This window comes from Bombina bombina, chromosome 3 (assembly GCF_027579735.1).
Source record: "Bombina bombina isolate aBomBom1 chromosome 3, aBomBom1.pri, whole genome shotgun sequence".
Taxonomy (NCBI): Eukaryota; Metazoa; Chordata; class Amphibia; order Anura; family Bombinatoridae; genus Bombina; species Bombina bombina.
The window spans coordinates 1,091,730,202-1,091,748,890 of NC_069501.1; the positions used below are offsets into that span (position 1 = coordinate 1,091,730,202).

The window sequence follows — 18,689 nt, forward strand, 5'->3', positions numbered from 1 at the left end:
CTCACTGCTGATTGGTGCACACACATTGGGCACTCTGACAAACAAGCATGTTGTGAACACATTATACATACCAATCAGAGCTGTCATTTATATCATGAGTTGCCTGGTGAGAATTAGTTTAGGAAAATGCATTGTATTTGAAAAGTTACTTTCATGTATGCATTTTGGTCTTTTGTTGCTGGCTGTGAGTAATCTCATTCTGTGTATTGTGTATGATGTACTAAGTTTGCAATGCTCAAGTCACCCTGGAGTTACTATAGAAATGAGCTCCCATGACAGAGAGGCGGTCTAAGCAGAATTATGACAACAAAAGGGGCGTTAGTTAGTCTTCGAAAAAAAGTCAGGTCTGAAGGAAACATTAACTGCACCTTCAGAGAACAATAAACTGGTTCCAGGATATCTTTCTACAGGTATGTAGAATAAGACATATTGTAGATGTATTTATGCAATTGTGGTTCTGTTGTGATTGAAATGCATATCATACAATGTCATACATCTCCATAGTTATTAATTAGTTATTAATGACTATATTGAAAAAAATATATCTCTTGCCTTTTCAACCCAAATATAATCAATTTCTTTGTTAATAAAAGCAACCACTAGATAACTGCAACCAAGACCAAGTGTCCTGTGTGCTATTTTGATAGATTATTATTTACTTATTTAAATATTTATTTAAGAAAAATGTTGATTACAAATTATGAAATGTGTTTTTCTGTTTATGAAGACAGTAAATTAGTTTAAAATAACACAGAAAACACGCATAGTATTTCCCCTACACTACGTAAGGTAAGATATGTTTAGCTAAATATTTTTCATGGGTAAGCACTTCTGATAAGCTTGTCTATTAACATACACTTGTTTTACACATCTCTGATTATCAAAATATAGGTTATACAGCAAGTGTACAAGCAGGACATAAATGATTGATGCTCAAAGAGGTATTTTGTCATTCGGTGTATGAATGCTATAGCCTGCAAATTTAACTGCCTCATTCCCACATATGTAGCACTCTAATTTGCAATTTTTTTTACATTTCTTCCATCTTTGTATTTCAGTTCCTCAATTTACCCCAGATTTTGTATATTCCCTTCAAACTATATTTAATCTCACAATGTTTAAGTTATCTCCCAGCTGCCACTATATTAAATCCCTCTATCCTGGACTATAATTGATATCTGTCTCCCACTTCCCATAATGATACTTGTCACCTTTACCCTTCTTTACTCCATGAACAGACACATAGACGTAGAGACACATGTACATGCATATACACATAGCTGTCATACAAATGCAGATAGTTGCATACGTACACAATCACATGGATATATACAGTCACAAAAAATTACAGTCACGCATACACATACACGTAGAGCATCACACAGATATAGATATACACAAAGCTCTCTACATGCACATTTATACACATAGTCACACACACATATGCACAAAAAATGAGAAACCTGAACACACACACATTCAGTCACATATACAGAGTTGGTCCACAAAACAACTTCATCCACTTCTTTTTATTGAGATTTTAAAGTTGTACTTTAACATCAGAGTCTAGTGGGAATACACTGAGGCCAATGAAATACCCTACAGAGAGCATCCATCCAATGAAAAGTCCCAGAGAAACCAAGGAAACACTTTGGAAACCTCCCACCACCATAAACATAGTGGGTGGTATTTGTTTTATATATATATATATATATATATATATATATATATATATATATATATATATACAGTATCTCACAAAAGTACACCCCTCACATTTTTGTAAATATTTTATTATATATTTTCATGTGACAACACTGAAGAAATGACACTTTGCAACAATGTAAAGTAGTGAGTGTACAGCCTGTATAACAGTGTACATTTGCTGTCCCCTTCAAAATAACTCAACACACAGCCATTAGTGTCTAAACCGTTGGCAACAAAAGTGAGTACACCCCTAAGTGGAAATGTCCAAATTGGGCCCAAAGTGTCAATATTTTGTGGGCCACCATTATTTTCCAGCACTGCCTTACCCCTTTTAGGCATGTAGTTCACCAGAGCTTCACATGTTGCAAATGGAGTCCTCTTCCACTCCTCCATGATGACATCACAGAGCTGGTGGATGTTAGAGACCTTGCGCTCCCCCACCTTCTGTTTGAGGATGCCACACAGATGCTCAATAGGGTTTAGATCTGGAGACATGCTTGGCCAGTCCATCACCTTTACCCTCAGCTTCTTTAGCAAGGCAGTGGTTGTCTTGGAGGTGTGTTTGGGGTTGTTATCATGTTGGAATACTGCACTGTGGCCGAGTCTCCAAAGGGAGGGGATCATGCTCTGCTTCAGTATGTCACAGTACATGTTGGCATTCATGGTTCCCTCAATGAACTGTAGCTCCCCAGTGCCGGTAGCACTCATGCAGGCCCAGACCATGACACTCCCACCACCATGCTTGACTGTAGGCAAGATACACTTGTCTTTGTACTCCTCATCTGGTTGCTGCCACACACGCTTGACACCATCTGAAACAAATAAGTTTATCTTGGTCTCATCGGACCACAGGACATGGTTCCAGTAATCCATGTCCTTAGTCTGCTTGTCTTCAGCAAACTGTTTGAGGGCTTTTTTTTTGTGAATCATCTTTAGAAGAGGCTTCCTTCTGCGATGCAGACCAATTTGATGCAGTGTGCGGCGTATGGTCTGAGCACTGACAGGCTAACCCCCCACCCCTTCAACCTCTGCAGCAATGCTGGCAGCACTCATACGTCTATTTCTCAAAGACAACCTCTGGATATGACGCTGAGCACGTGCACTCAACTTCTTTGGTCGACCCTGACGAGGCCCAATTTGGACCTTTCCACTTAGGGGTGTACTCACTTTTGTTGCCAACGGTTTAGACATTAATGGCTGTGTGTTGAGTTATTTTGAGGTCACAGCAAATTTACACTGTTATACAGGCTGTACACTCACTACTTTACATTGTAGCAAAGTGTAATTTCTTCAGTGTTGTCACATGAAAAGATATAATAAAATATTTATAAAAATGTGAGGGGTGTACTCACTTTTGTGAGATACTGTATATGTTTTTATATGTTTTCAAATAAAAGGGAACATTTAAATTGTCCACCCATATGGCTAGATAACATATGGTTACAAAACAAAACATAAACAAAAATATATGTCTATACAAATTATGTAAGATATACGTTGGTTGTGTGTTGCAGATATGAAGATGTAGAGAAGCTGAATTTGAATACAGCTAAATGCTTCAGTGAATTGGCACACAACAGTGCTTAAAATAATCACAAAGATTAAATGTGTATTTATTGTGTATTTCATAGGCTTATTGGAAATTGAAGCATTAATTTGCACATAATTTTATAATATATATATATATATATATATATATATATATATATATATACTGTATATATATATATATATATATATATACTGTATATATAATGTTGCAAATACATATATTGTTTAATATATAACGTATCAATAATATTGTTTTGTTACAGTACAGCATTCGTATAATTTAATTTAATTTTATGGAGATGGAATCGCAGGTTTCCTTCCCAAAGAAACAAAGGAAAGAGGATTTAGTTGGTAAGTAAATCTGAGTTATTGAACTGGTTTGCATTATCCTAGTAGTATGTATTACAAGAATGAGAGCTGCATGTGGGGAATTAATATACTGTAAAATATTATAGCTTAAAAAAGTCAGTATGAAGACACAGATATGTTGGCTCATCAACACGCATACTCACATAAATACATATACAGTGTGTGTGTGTGTATATATATATATATGTATATGTTGTGTGTAAAAATATATATATATACACTGTATATGGTGGTGACCAGTGGGCGGTGATGGAGGGAAGAGAGCTGTTTGGGAGGGATCAGGGAGTGGGAGGTGTCAGGTGGGAGGGTAATCTGCTACTTCTGAACAAAGGGGATCCCTGAGAAGCTTTTACAACCATTTGTCTTGTGACTGCAGTAGTTATGTGTAAATAATTTCAGTGAGAAACCCAAAATTTGCAAAAAAGTTAGCAACTTTCTTTTTTATATAATCGTATGTGCCAGCCAAATAGTGGCATCAAATATAACAAAATGGGCCTAGATCAATACCTTGGGTTGTCTACATTAAATATACTGTATATACTGTATATATAGTTTTCATGGGTAACTAAAAAAACATATGCTCTATTTCTGTTTAACAGAGTGATAGCAAAAATGATAAAAACTTCTCTGGTACTTTGGGCAAGTTTGCGAAGGAGGTTAAAATAATCAAACCTGATTGGAGAGCTTTAGAGAATTGAGATGGAAATGTATACTTGTATGAATTCAACAATACATCTGTCTGTCTCTCTGAGTACATAAAATTGAAGGCCTGACCTTGTGGAACACTTACTATAAAATAAGATGACACTGACTTTCCTATTTAGATTGTAAACAAAACTCATATTTTCCATTCAGCTTGTCATACTAGCTAGACCGGTGAAACCATACATATTACCTGCATCACTCCTTCCAAGCATTGAATCATGAAGTATGCAAAAAATGTACCTGACATTGAAGCAAAAATTCAACTTTTAGAAAGAGCTAACAATTAAAAAGAAAAAAATAATTCTATTTTCAAATGTACCACTTTCTCTTATTATCCTTTGTTGAAGCTTTCCATGAGAGCATATGGAGGAAGGTTTTGGACCATGTATCTATAACACTATATTGCAGCAGTATTTGCAATAATAGGCTATTATAGATGCAGTGAGGTTAACAAGAGGCCTCACCATGAAAACAAAATCATGTTCAGGATTAATTGAGCCTTGTTTCGTCTATTTTTTTCCACTGATTTGTTAGTAGACATTTCTACCAGCAGGGGCAGACTGAGACCAATCAGGGCCCCGGGCAAAAATTAGGGAAGGGCCTCCACTGTCTCACACTGACCCACATTTATTCAAATAAATGCAAATGCAAATGAACATGGTAGCCCCCTGCCCCCACCAGCCCCCCCAACCTCCAGGGCCAGGACCCCCAATGTCAAGGGACAGAGACAGGGCCCCCAACCTCCAGCACCCACCCCACAATTTAGGGCCCCCAAGCAACAAATCCCACAATCCAGACACAAGGCCCCCACTCTGGGGCCCCCAAACAACAAACCCCACATCCAGACCTAAGACCCCACTAAACCCACACTTAACTGCTTAGTTGCTGATAGGGCAGCTGTCAACTCCAGGTTAATTAGCACACCAGACACATGGAGATGGCATTTGTGGGCCCCCCTACATGCTGGGCCCTCGGTCCAGGTCCTATTTGCCCGGCTGATTAGTCCGCCCCTGTCTACCAGTAATGTACATAGTTGTGAGTGATGTGCAATTTATGAAATTTGGCACATGAAACAATATATAAATATATTAATATGTAACTATTTGAATATATAGGGGCAATTTATTAACAGTCAGACGGACATGATCCGCTGTAGCAGATCATGTCCACCCGACATCGCTGAATGCCGACAGCATATGCTATCAGCTTTTAACATTACACAAGCAGTTCTGGTGAACTGCTTGTGCAACACCGCCCCCTGCAGATTTGCGGCCAATCGACCGCTAGCAGGGGGCGTCAATCAACCTGATCGTATGAGATCGGGCAGATTGATGTCCGCAGCCTCAGAGGAGGCGTATGAGTTAAGGAGTAGCGGTCTTAAGACTGCTGCTTCTTAACTCCTGTTTCCGGCGAGCCTGAAGGCTCGCGAGGAAACAGCGCATTCAAGGCCATTCGGCCCTTAATAAATCTGCCCCATAAAATGTAAACATTTGGATGTGCGGGGAGGTCTTGACTGACATGTTTCCCAGGGGCCTAGTAGTCTATTAATGTCAATTAGTTTATGTGGACTGCTATGAATACATATGGAAATATATTGATGTGTAAATGTTTTGTAAGATAAATTTGTCTAAGAACAAATTAGTAATATTTACAATGTATAGATTTAAAGTCATGATATAATCAAAAATCTACATGTTTCATGTACTCCATTGGCTGGCAGTTTAAAGCTAATGATTCATTATGTACTACTGTCAATAGTAAGAAAAGTATATTAATATTGTTTTGTTTAATGTCTGACTCTCAGCTTGCAAGCTTCCACGTCTTATGTTCCTTAAAACAAATTTAACATCTGCACTTCCCTACCGCCCTGCATCCTGCAGGATTGTCACAGATAGGGAGGTATGTCTGCTTCCCGACTGCAGCCCTATGTGTGTGGGGGGGGGTTCTTAATCTTTTTTCTTAATTTTTCACAATTATACACCATTGACAATAGTACTATACGATTATTACATCCATCATAATCATTCATATTCAACAAATCAAAAAAAGAAAAATACCTTTTCCATTCTATATCTGATATCTCAAAAGCTTAATCAGAACATATGAGTAAATAATACATTATATATATATACAGTATATATCTATCTATAATATATATATATATAAACACATATATATATTTATATATATATATATATACACAGTATATATATATATATATATATATATATATATATATATATATACAGGAAAAAAGGAGGAAAAAATCCTCCCCCTCCTCACTCGCTACACCCCCCCCCCAACCATTACCTCATCCTCTCCACCTACTGAAACATTCCAGGTTAAATAACTCCCATAATTCCACCTGAATAGATTAGCTTGTTTTGAATAGGAATGGAGAAAATGACCACTTCTAAAAGAAGATAATCAGAAAAGATGACCACTTCTAAAAGAATTTCTGAGATACCAAATCATTATTAAATGGGGTATCATAATATGCTATTATTGGTTCTTGAGAAAGTTTAACCATTCACCAAATGTTGGTCTCTGTCTATTTTTCCAGTTCTTAAACATGATATATCTGCCTGCTAAAATGTATATATTTGGAATTTTAAAATGATCTTTAGATTCCCTTTTACTAAATAAAAAAAAATATCTGTCTCAGTTTAAGATAAATTATATTCTTAAGAATTATTGAACAGGACCACTTGAGGTGTAAAAAGTCTGCAGCATATGGATTACATTTCTGACAACAGTAAACAGTTGATTACCCCATATGGCTCCTTGCTTGGGAGTATAGTAAGTCCTATATAGTATTTTAACTTGAGACGCTCTCTAAGAGGCAAGTAGGGTTACCTTACCTACTCTTTCAATGGATTTGTTTATCTATTCTATGGTTAGGTTATCATCCTCTGGTAATATCCTCCATTTACCCACTATATCTTCCATATTGGTTGGCCCTTCCAAAGACGTTAACATTTTATACGAAGGAGAAATTGCATATACAGTCATGACCTGTTTGTTGTTTAAGCTCAAATATATAGGGCCAGATTAGGAGTGGAGCACAAAATATCATTTTCGTGAGCGCGATATTTGCGCTCCACTTAGTAATACCAGCACACACAGATGGTTGCGTTTGCATTGCAGGGAAGCGTTGCACTCACAAGAGCGTGATTCCATAGGCTCCAATTGGAGCCTCGTTATCTCATGCCGTGAGACATGGCTGGGATCCTAGCGCAGCAAAGGGGGTAGGTCACACAGTGATGGGCAGCAAATGTTAAATATATATGTATATAAGAATTTACATATATATTTACAGTGAGTTCCCCATAGACTGCAATGTAAAGGCACTTTTCAGTGCTAATTTTTTTCAACACCCCACACCTGCCAACTTTAACCCCTAAATACTGCTTTGTGCAGTTTTTTTTTGTATTATTATAAAAAACTACGATATACTTTATTTTGGGAGCAATTGGGGGATATTTTGAAAATGAACAAGAGATCTGACATCTGGTTATTAATAGCACGCCCGTAAATGGGCAAATTTTCCCATTTACGGGCGTGCGATAAATTAGCGCTCCACTTGAAATCTAGCCCATTGTGTCTTAATTGGAGGCACCCAAAAAATCCGTATTACTTAAACCAAATTCTTGTTTTAGATCTGAAAAAAATTAATAATTTTTTGTTTTTTTAATTTTCTAAACTTTATTAAACGTAAGATCTTACAATGTTGAACATTTAAAAAGAGTATACAAAATAAAGCTATACCCACAAGTTAAGCTTAGTTGTTATGTGTTATGTAAAGAAGCAGGAAGGTAAAAAAAAATGCTTGAGTTCTTTTATAATGTCCATGTTTATATATAGATGTATGTAGTGTGAATTTTGGGTATTAAAAAGTCTGTTCTTCATGCTTTTAAATGGGTGGTTCTTCCTCAAATACAGTAAGCTCCTTGAGGTTTTAGATGTTATCCCATGGAGGGGGTTAATAATGTTGAAGGTGGTAATTTTGTAACATAGAAGAAAATAAATAAGAAAAGATATCACAAAAGAAAGGAAGAATATGAGGGAGAAAAGGAGGGGAGGGGATTAACTCATCCATTAAGGTTTTTTCAGTAAAGGGGTCTATATTGGCCATGTGCGGTAAGTTGTCGGGAGTGACAGGTAGATATCTATAGGTTATATTATGTTATTGTAGCCAAATACTGCTACCATATAAATGTAAAGTCAAGGAAATAGGAATGTTTCTTGCATTTCATATAACTGTATTCCTCTAGGGATAGTAATACAGTTGTTCTATCTAACCACATCTGAAGATTTAATCGTTTTATCCCCCAAATTCAGAACTTGACTAACCTTATTTAAACCCATATCCTGCCACTTTTTTAATACTACAGAGTCAATCTTGGGATTTTTCTTAGACCACAGAAATTAAATTATTATTGCAGAGTGAAAACTTTCTATGTCCTATCTTTTCAGCAAAAGTTAAATATTTTGTATGATATAAAAGGTTCTTGGAAGAACTATTATTTTGACCAGACCAATTCTACCAGATAATAAAACTACAAATTTTAGCCAATTTAGAAAATCTTGTTTTGCTTTTGCTAAAATAGGTTTAATATTTAAATTGTACCACTTTTCTGAGTCACTTGAGTAATTTATTCTAAGGTACTTGAGTGAGTTTATGACTTCTTTACATAGAACTTCTTTAATCAAAACTGAATTCTTATATACCCACAATATTTTGGATTTTGAAATATTCACCTTATACCCAAAAAAAGAACAGAACTTAGTTATAATATAATATAGAATATAATATATTCTTATGTTTACCATAAGAATCCCATCAATCTTCTCTCTAAATAGAATAGCTAAGGACTCAATAATTATATTAAATAACAATGGGGATATTGGGCACCCCTAATGAGTGACCCTACCTAATTATTTATTCTTTGATAGCTGACTGTTAATTGTAAGAAAGGTGATAGGTTTATTAGATATGTTTTCTTTTATAAATTCTAATATCTTATATAATGAAGTAAATAAGTGATCCCATATAACCAAATCAAAAGCCTTTTCGGCATCTATTGATATTATAACCATGTCTTTAATACTGTGATTCTGTGCTTTTTGTAACTTACTAACGTGATCTAAAACTAAAAATACTTTTCTGATATTAAAAGAAGAGTTTCTGCCCTTCATAAATCCTGTCTGGTCCCTGTGTATTATCAAGCTCAATGGTAATTGTAAATGGAGAGTATAATTGCTAAAAACTTATAATCAGAGTTTAAAAGGGAAATTGGTCTATATGATTCCAATTTTTCTGGATTTTTATTTTGTTTTATGATCAAAGTATTCCAAGAGGTGGATAAATTTGCAGACATTTTTTAATATAGTAACAATTAGACCGGTTCTTCAAGTAAGGTTATTATATTTTCTAATACTCATTGGGCAAAAGGTCTGAACCCAGAACTTTATTCCTTGCTGACTCTTTGATTGCTTGGGCAATTTCCTCTTCTGAGACAGGTTCATTAACTTTTTCCAAAACACAGTCACCCATTTGATCACAAATCTTTTTTTCCTGTCTTGATCTAGTTCCCTAAACTCATATAATTTCTGATAATATTCTATATAAAGATTACCTATATCTTCCTCTTCATATTTAATAGTATCTATACCATTAGAATTATTGAAATTCCCAGTTAATTTCAGCCACGCCCATTAAATGCCCCTTGCAGCCTACTAGCAGAGAAGGGGAAACTTATTTTACCATAAGGAAAAAAATGCTTTTAATTTCATAATTATAAGTACGATTTTCACAGTGTTTTTTTTTGCATTCTGCAGTGTAGTTTTATTAGTATATCTATTGTGTGCTGTAAATAATTTTTTTTCCAGTGTAATTATAATATGAATTTTAATATTTCCATAATTTTTTTTTAGCAGAAACATTTTGTGAACTGGTTGTGCAATGCCGCCCCCTGCAGATTTGCGGCCAATCAGCCGCTATCAGGGGGTGTCAATCAGCCCGTTCGTATAGGATCAGCCTCAGAGCAGGCAGACCAGTTATGGAGCAGCGGTCTTAAAACCGCTGCCTCATAACTGCTGTCTTGATAAATTATGCAATTTTTGAGCATCAAAGTTGCGCAAAGTTTTTTTTTATCAAGATATTAGTTTCACAAAGGGGATTTACTGAATTTAGAGCATTATTTTATTGTTTGTGGAAGAGTAGTTAAAGGGAACCTAAAAACATTTCATGCACCCCCCCCCCCTTTAATCATAATTTCGGCCATTATGGGAGAATGGGAGCCTCGTTTTCATGCTGTCAAACATGGCGAACCACCTAGTGCAGCACAGGGGGCAAATCACGCAGCGTTTGGCAGCAAAATACTAATATATGTATGTATATATATATATTTAAAGTAAAAGTACAGTCACCCATAGACAGCAATGCAAAGGGAATTTCAGTGCTGTATATTTTTAAACACCCCACATTCCTTCACTTTAACCCCTTATAACTGCTTTGTGCATTTTTTAAAAAAAACAATAAAGATGCTTATATATTATTTTTTTATTGAAAGGAATGTCCACTTTATTTGGGGGGCAATTGGGGCACATTTTTTTAAATAACCAGAGGTTGCAGGATCATTAACCAGCCACTTGTAATGGCTGGTTATTTAACTTGCACCCGTAAAGTAGGGTGACCAGACATCCCCGATTTCCGGGGACAGTCCCTGGATTGAGAAGACTGTCCCCGGAAAAATTATGTCCCCGGAAATGTCCCCAGCTCCTGTTGCACTGCAGCCAAGTGCTGGGGCACTAACCATAGACACACTATTATCTACAGCTGCGCTGACAGGTAACGCTGCATTTTTATAGCGCAATGTTTTTTTGTCCCACAGCCAAGACAATATTAGCTGTGCAGCGTAGAATTAGCCTATCTGTTTGTGACGGCAGTAACTTGTCACTTGTGTAGAGCTTCAGGTTTTTCAAAGATGTATTACACTGGTAAGGAAGGCACTGTCAAGAAGCCAATTGCATTTCTTCAAAAGCTTAAAGGGACTGGAAATTTAAAAAACAAATTCCAGTTTATTTCTATTATCAAATTTAGTTAATTATCTTGGTAGGGTAGGCTCAGGAGCGTGCATGTGTCTGGATTACTATATGGCAGCAGGTTTGCAAGAATGCCTTTAAAGGGATAGTCTAGTCAAAATTAAACTTTCATGATTCAGATAGAGCATGTAACTTTCTAGTTTAGTCCTAGTATAATTTTTTCTTCGTTCTCGTGGTATCTTTATTTAAAAAAGCAAGAATGTAAGCTTTGGAGCCAGCACCGTTTTTGGTTAAGCCCCTGGGTAGCACTTGCTGATTGTTGTCTAAATGTAGCTAACAATCAGCAAGCGCTAACCACGTGCTGAACCAAAAATGGTGCCGGCTCCAAAGCTTACATTCTTGCTTTTTCAAATAAAGATACCAAGAGAATGAATAAAACTATATTATAGGACTAAATTAGAAAGTTGCTTAACATTGCATGCTCTATCTGAATCACGAAAGTTTAATTTTGACTAGACTATCCCTTTAAAGGCATTCTTGCAAACCTTTTTTTCAAATAAAGATACTAAGAGAAATAATGTGTGTATATGTGTATATATATATATATATATATATATATATATATATATATATATATATATACTGTATATCATACAATAACTCCATAAACACATACCACATACACTGCATATATAATTTGCAGAAAATATGCTAATAAAATGGATTTTTACCATTTGCCAATAAAAATAAAAAAATGTCCCCGGATTTCATTTTAAAAATCTGGTCACCTTACCGTAAAGGGGCAAATTTGCTCACTTTAAAATAGCACTCCACTTGTAATCTACCCCAAAATATTCCCCTAAAAAAAATGTGCACAGTAAGATTAGCTTTAAAAATGTGAACTCACTTTAAACTTTAATAATATGACTTGAATGATTTTCAGGTTTACTTAACTTAGGAAAGAACAGGAACTGACTTACAGTAAACCTCTCATATTTTATGAAGTCACTGTAATGAGAGATGTGTTCACTGCATGTCGCATAAGGAAAAACAAATTTAAATTGTTTGCTAATTTAGGTGCAAAATAAAGATTTCAAAGTAAAAAAACAAACACACAATAAATGAATACAAAAATAAATACATTTCATGTTTGTCTTGTATTTCAGAAATATAGAGCATGGTCCTAAGCAACCTTAACAAACAGGATTTTAACCTTTATGAATTTTGCAAAGTGCCTTTGCCTTGCATAACCAGTGACTCATGCAATAGAAGTTTAAATACAAGTTATTTGCTAGAGATAACAGGGGTAAGAAATCTAAAACAAAGACACTACACATCTTAAAGGCACCTTCTAATGTTTCAATTTTATTAGAGCTATTGGTTTTTGCGTAATTTCCTTCTTTTTACTATTCAAACTTGTCAGTGACTGGAGCGTACGCTGCTCATTTGCTCACCAAGAGTATCCACATCTGACACAGGAGAACACCTTTAACTTGCAGGAGTTACTCACATAGTAAAAAATGGAACTTATTTAAAATGTTGTAATGAAATAGAGCATTTTATTTGTATACTATAATCCAGTGGTGGTTATAGGGGGTTAATTGGAGGATAACAAAGGTGGTGAAAAGGTTTAAAGACACAGCACAGATAATATATGGAGCCCTTTGCAGCTCAACGAGGGTGCTACACTGCCACTTGCTTTTGGATGTCCATAGCACCCGCCAGCTCCCCCCATAAAACCACCACTTACTATAATGTTACTTTAATTGTAGAATTAAAAATCACATATATGTTAAAACAAGATAAAGTGATGGTGTTATATTACAGTCAGTAACTAACATTATTAATACAGTTTTTATTTTAAATGCATTAGCTGACACTACTATATAAATACCCCTTTGTCAAAAGACAAAATGCACCTCAGTTTATTCAAATACACCAATTGTGACCTAATATTGGATAAAAGTTGACAAGGTTGCTGTTATTCAGATATTTAGATATAGCAATCTCTTATAATAGGATAACAGTTATGCTGTCAAAGCCACCTCTAACCTTACAAAATAGTTAAAAGTTTATGTTTCAATGTCTCTACAGCACAAGTAGATAAGATCAAATTCAAAACACACAATTGTATAAATAGGGTTGGGAACAGTGAGCATTCTGGGATTTTTGTCCTCAGTGCTCCTAGCTGAGAATGTCATAAAGCCAAAGCCCATAGAAATATGTTGTATGTTGCTATTCAAAGATGGTGGCTGCCACATATCAGGACTGGTGAATTTCAAATAACCAGATTGCTTTTGTAAAACAAGTCTTTCAGTTTGTGGCTTGAATTAGTGTTTTAAAAGCAGTTTATATCTATAGGAAAGGGACACAAAACCCAAAATGTTTCTTTTATGATTCAGATAGAGCATATCATTTTAAACAAATTTCCATTTTACATATTGAGACCTATTTATCAAATGTCTGTTGGACCTGATCCGACAGTGCGGATCAGGTCCGACAGACATTGCTGAATGCAGAGAGCAATACGCTCTCCGTATTCAGCATTGCACCAGCAGCTCTTGTGAGCCGCTGGTGCAACGCCGCCCCTGCAGATTCGCGGCCACCAGCAGGGGGTGTCAATCAACCTGATCGTACTTGATCAGGCTGAATGGCAGCTTCAGGCTCGCCAGAAACACGGGCCCAGAAGCTCCATAACGAGCTTGATAAATGGGCCTCATATTATTAAATTTGTTTAATTCTAGCGGAACACATCAGGTGAGCCAATAACAAGAGGCATATATGTGCTTTGAGTAGTGCAAATGCTTTTCAACAAAGGTAGTTAGAAGAAAGTTGTTTAAATTAGCACACTCTATCATACTCCAAATCATGAAAGAACAAATTTGTGTTACATGTTTCTAAAAGTACTGCTGATTCATTGCTTGTGCAAGCAAATTTCCTGAGGTCCAAGCTCGATTACATTTCTACGGTTGACTCTCATGATCTGTTGAACTATCACTGCTAAAGTCCATTCTATAGCCCTGTAATCAATTTTGGATATGTCTGCTCAGTTGCTTTGAAGAGTCATTTATAGAATTCACAAGCCTGTGAACTCAAGATGTCCATAATGACATTTATGTATCACCAAAACAGAGCTGGACATTGTTTGTTCCTTTGCCACTGATTCATTGAGAAAATGTGTGTTACATATGATGTATGTAACACTTGATGTAAACATGTTAGGGGAAATTGCTAATATGAAGATGAATATAATATGAAGAACCTATTTATATCACAGACTCAAAAAGGTCTATAAAATGTAAAATCTGTATTATTTTTCTTCCTTCTGTTATTTTTAGATGCTGTTAAAGAAGGAATTGGTGCCTGTGGTTGGATCCTACTAATCTTGTCCGCAATATTTGCAGCAGTTACCTTTCCCTTATCTATATGGTTCTGCTTTAAGGTAATAAAAGCTTAATTAGTGTGATGAAGTCTTCTGACACAGACACTGATGATTTTAAGATTTTCCTGTTTCCTAGGTTGTTAAAGAATATGAGCGTGCTGTGGTATTCCGACTAGGCCGAATCTTGAGCGGAAGAGCAAAAGGGCCGGGTAAATATTGACCTTGAAAATAGTTGACATCCTGATATACTGGAGATGTGAGTTCCATGACCACAATGATGTCATGCATTTTCTAACTGTATGTTACATGTTAAATTAATATGTGACATCAAACTTAAAATTCTTCATAAAATGTTTCATTATACATATTACAAAATTGCCAGCTTTTTTTATGAATCATACTAGAGTTTTATGATTGATTAAAATGGCTTCTTATTTGTAAGCACAAAGAAAAATTGTGCAGATTAGTCCCCCAAAATAATTTAGAGCATTTTATAATAAAAGGACTATAAAAGTCATTTTAATTCACTTTAAAGGGACAGTCTAGTCCAAAATAAACTTTCATGATTCAGATAGGGCATGCCATTTTAAACAACTTTCCAATTTACTTTTATCACCAATTTTGCTTTGTTCTCTTGGTATTCTTAGTTGAAAGCTCAAAGCTAATTTCTTAGACTTTGAAGGCCGCCTATCATCTGAATGCATTTTGACAGTTTTTCACCACTAGAGTGCATTAGTTCCTGTGTGTCATATAGATAACATTGTGCTCACGTGCATGGAGTTACCTAGGAGCCAGCACTGATTGGCTAAAATGCTAATCTGTCAAAAGAACTGAAATAAGGGGGCAGTCTGCAGAAGCTTAGATACAAGGTAATCACAGAGGTAAAAAGTGTATTAATATAACTGTGTTGGCTATACAAAACTGGGGAATAGGTAATAAACTAATGATCTATCTTTTTAAACAATAAAAATTCTAGTGTAGACTGTCCCTTTAAAGAAGACTTTTAAAAATATTATTACTTTTATTATTTTTCTTTACTCAAATGCTGTTTTTATTTACTTCCCCTGGCTTTGCAATACCTGTGTCATGTCACATAAGGTCACACCCTAGTCCTTGCAGGCCCTTAACTTAACGAGACATGAAAGTCAGAATAAGGGGCGCAATCCCATTTACGGCGTGGGAACCTGCGCCACCCGTAATTTCACCTCGCACATTGGGGTATTACATATACCCCATCGGCAGTTCCTAAAGTGCCGTAAATCTGATAAACTAGCGATGTCCAGAAATTAGCGTAACTACAAATTTCTGGAGTCGCTAGTGAGTTACGGCACTTTAGAAACTGCCGGCGCCTAAGAAAAAAGATAATTTTAAATCTCCCGTAACAGTCTAACCTGCCTCCCAAAAATAGCCCGACACGTAAAACCCCTATATCCGCAATCCCCCTTCTCACTACTAATAATAAATGTATTAACCCCTAGACCAACAACCCCCCACAACACAATAAGCCTAATTATTAACCCCTAAACCGCCATAGCCCACATAGGCTATTAAATGTATTAACCCCAAATCTGCCACCGCCAACGTCGCCGCCAATATAATAAAGTTATTAACCCCTAAACCTAAAGTCTAACCCTAACCCTAACACCCCCCTAACTTAAATATTATTTAAATACATCTAAATAATATTACAATTATTAACTAAATTATTCCTATTTAAAACTAAATACTTACCTGTAAAATAAACCCTTTGATAGCTACAATATAATTAATAATTACATTGTAGCTATTTTAGGATTTATTTTTATTTTACAGGCAACTTTGTATTTATTTTAACTAGGTACAATAGCTATTAAATAGTTAATAACTATTTAATTGTTACCTAGTTAAAATAATTACAAATTTACTTGTAAAATAAAACCTAACCTAAGTTACAATTACACCTAACAGTACACTATCATTAAATTAATTAAATTAACTACAATTAGCTAAAATTAAATACAATTAAAAAAAAATAAACTATAGTACAAAAACAAATAAACACTAAATTACAGAAAATAAAAAAAAATTACAAGAAGTTTAAACTAATTAAACCTAATCTAAGACCCCTAATAAAATAAAAAGCCCTCCAAAATAATAAAATTCCCTACCCTATACTAAATTACAAATAGCCCTTAAAAGGGCTTTTTTGCGGGGCATTGCCCCAAACTAATCAGCTCTTTTACCTGTAAAAAAAGAAATACAACCCCCCAACATTAAAACCCACCACCCACACCCAACCTTACTCTAAAACCCACCCAATCCCCCCTTAAACAAAACTAACACTACCCCATTGAAGATCACCCTACCTTGAGCCGTCTTCACCCAGCCGGGCAGAAGTCTTCATCCGATCCGGGCACAAATGGTCCTCCAGCCGGGCAGAAGTCTTCATCCGATCCAAGCAGAAGAGGTCCTCCATCCGGGCAGAAGTCTTCATCCAAGCAGCATCTTCTATCTTCTTCCATCCGGAGCGGGTCCAACTTGAAGACATCCGACGCGGAGCATCCTTCCTGGCCAACAGACTAACGACGAATGAAGGTTCCTTTAAATGACGTCATCCAAGATGGCGTCCCTTGAATTCCGATTGGCTGATAGGATTCTATCAGCCAATCGGAATTAAGGTAGGAAAAATCCTATTGGCTGATGCAATCAGCCAATCGGATTGGCCTTGCATTCTATTGGCTGTTCCAATCAGCCAATAGAATGTGAGCTCAATCCTAATGGCTGATTGGATCAGCCAATCGGATTGAACTTCAATCCGATTGGCTGATTGCATCAGCCAATAGGATTTTTCCTACCTTAATTCTGATTGGCTGATAGAATCCTATAAGCCAATCGGAATTCAAGGGACGCCATCTCGGATTACGTCATTTAAAGGAACCTTCATTCGTTGTTAGTCCGTCGGCCAGGAAGGATCCTCCGCATCGGATGTCTTCAAAATGGACCCTCTCCGCTCCGGATGGAAGAAGATAGAAAATGCTGCTTGGATGAAGACTTCTGCCCGGATGGAGGACCTCTTCTGCCCGGATCAGATGACGACTTCTGCCCGGCTGGGTGAAGACGGCTCAAGGTAGGGTGATCTTCAATGGGGTAGTGTTTGGTTTTTTTAAGGGGGGATTGGGTGGGTTTTAGAGTAAGGTTGGGTGTGGGTGGTGGGTTTTAATGTTGGGGGGTTGTATTTCTTTTTTTACAGGTAAAAGAGCTGATTACTTTGGGGCAATGCCCCGCAAAAAGCCCTTTTAAGGGCTATTTGTAATTTAGTATAGGGTAGGGAATTTTATTATTTTTGGGGGCTTTTCTATTTTATTAGGGGGCTTAGATTAGGTGCAATTAGTTTAAACTTCTTGTAATTTTTTTATTTTCTGTAATTTAGTGTTTGTTTTTTTTGTACTATAGATTATTTTATTTAATTGTATTTAATTTTAGCTAATTGTAGTTAATTAATTTAATTAATTTAATGATAGTGTAGTGTTAGGTGTAATTGTAACTTAGGTTAGGTTTTATTTTACAGGTAAATTTGTAATTATTTTAACTAGGTAGCTATTAAATAGGTATTAACTATTTAATAGCTATTGTACCTAGTTAAAATAAATACAAAGTTGCCTGTAAAATAAAAATAAATCCTAAAATAGCTACAATGTAATTATTAATTATATTGTAGCTATCTTAGGGTTTATTTTATAGGTAAGTATTTAGTTTTAAATAGGAATAATTTAGTTAATAATAGTAATATTATTTAGATTTATTTAAATAATATTTAAGTTAGGGGGGTGTTAGGGTTGGGTTTAGACTTAGGTTTAAGGGTTAATAATTTTATTATAGTGGCGGCGACGTTGGCGGCGGCAGATTTGGGGTTAATACATTTAATAGCCTATGTGGGCTATGGCGGTTT

The 18,689-nt window shown here is 35.8% G+C and overlaps 1 protein-coding gene across 1 annotated transcript in view; it reads left to right on the forward strand.

Moving 5' to 3' along the window:
* Positions 1 to 208: 208 nt before the first annotated feature.
* STOML3 (stomatin like 3) overlaps positions 209 to 18,689 on the forward strand; it is a 45,720-nt gene continuing 27,239 nt past the window's right edge. The window contains exons 1-4 of the mRNA XM_053708412.1: positions 209 to 410; positions 3,522 to 3,609; positions 14,718 to 14,821; positions 14,898 to 14,970. Coding sequence (XP_053564387.1) covers positions 3,552 to 3,609; positions 14,718 to 14,821; positions 14,898 to 14,970 — 235 coding nt within the window. The 5' untranslated portion in view covers positions 209 to 410; positions 3,522 to 3,551. The remainder of the gene's footprint in view (positions 411 to 3,521; positions 3,610 to 14,717; positions 14,822 to 14,897; positions 14,971 to 18,689) is intronic.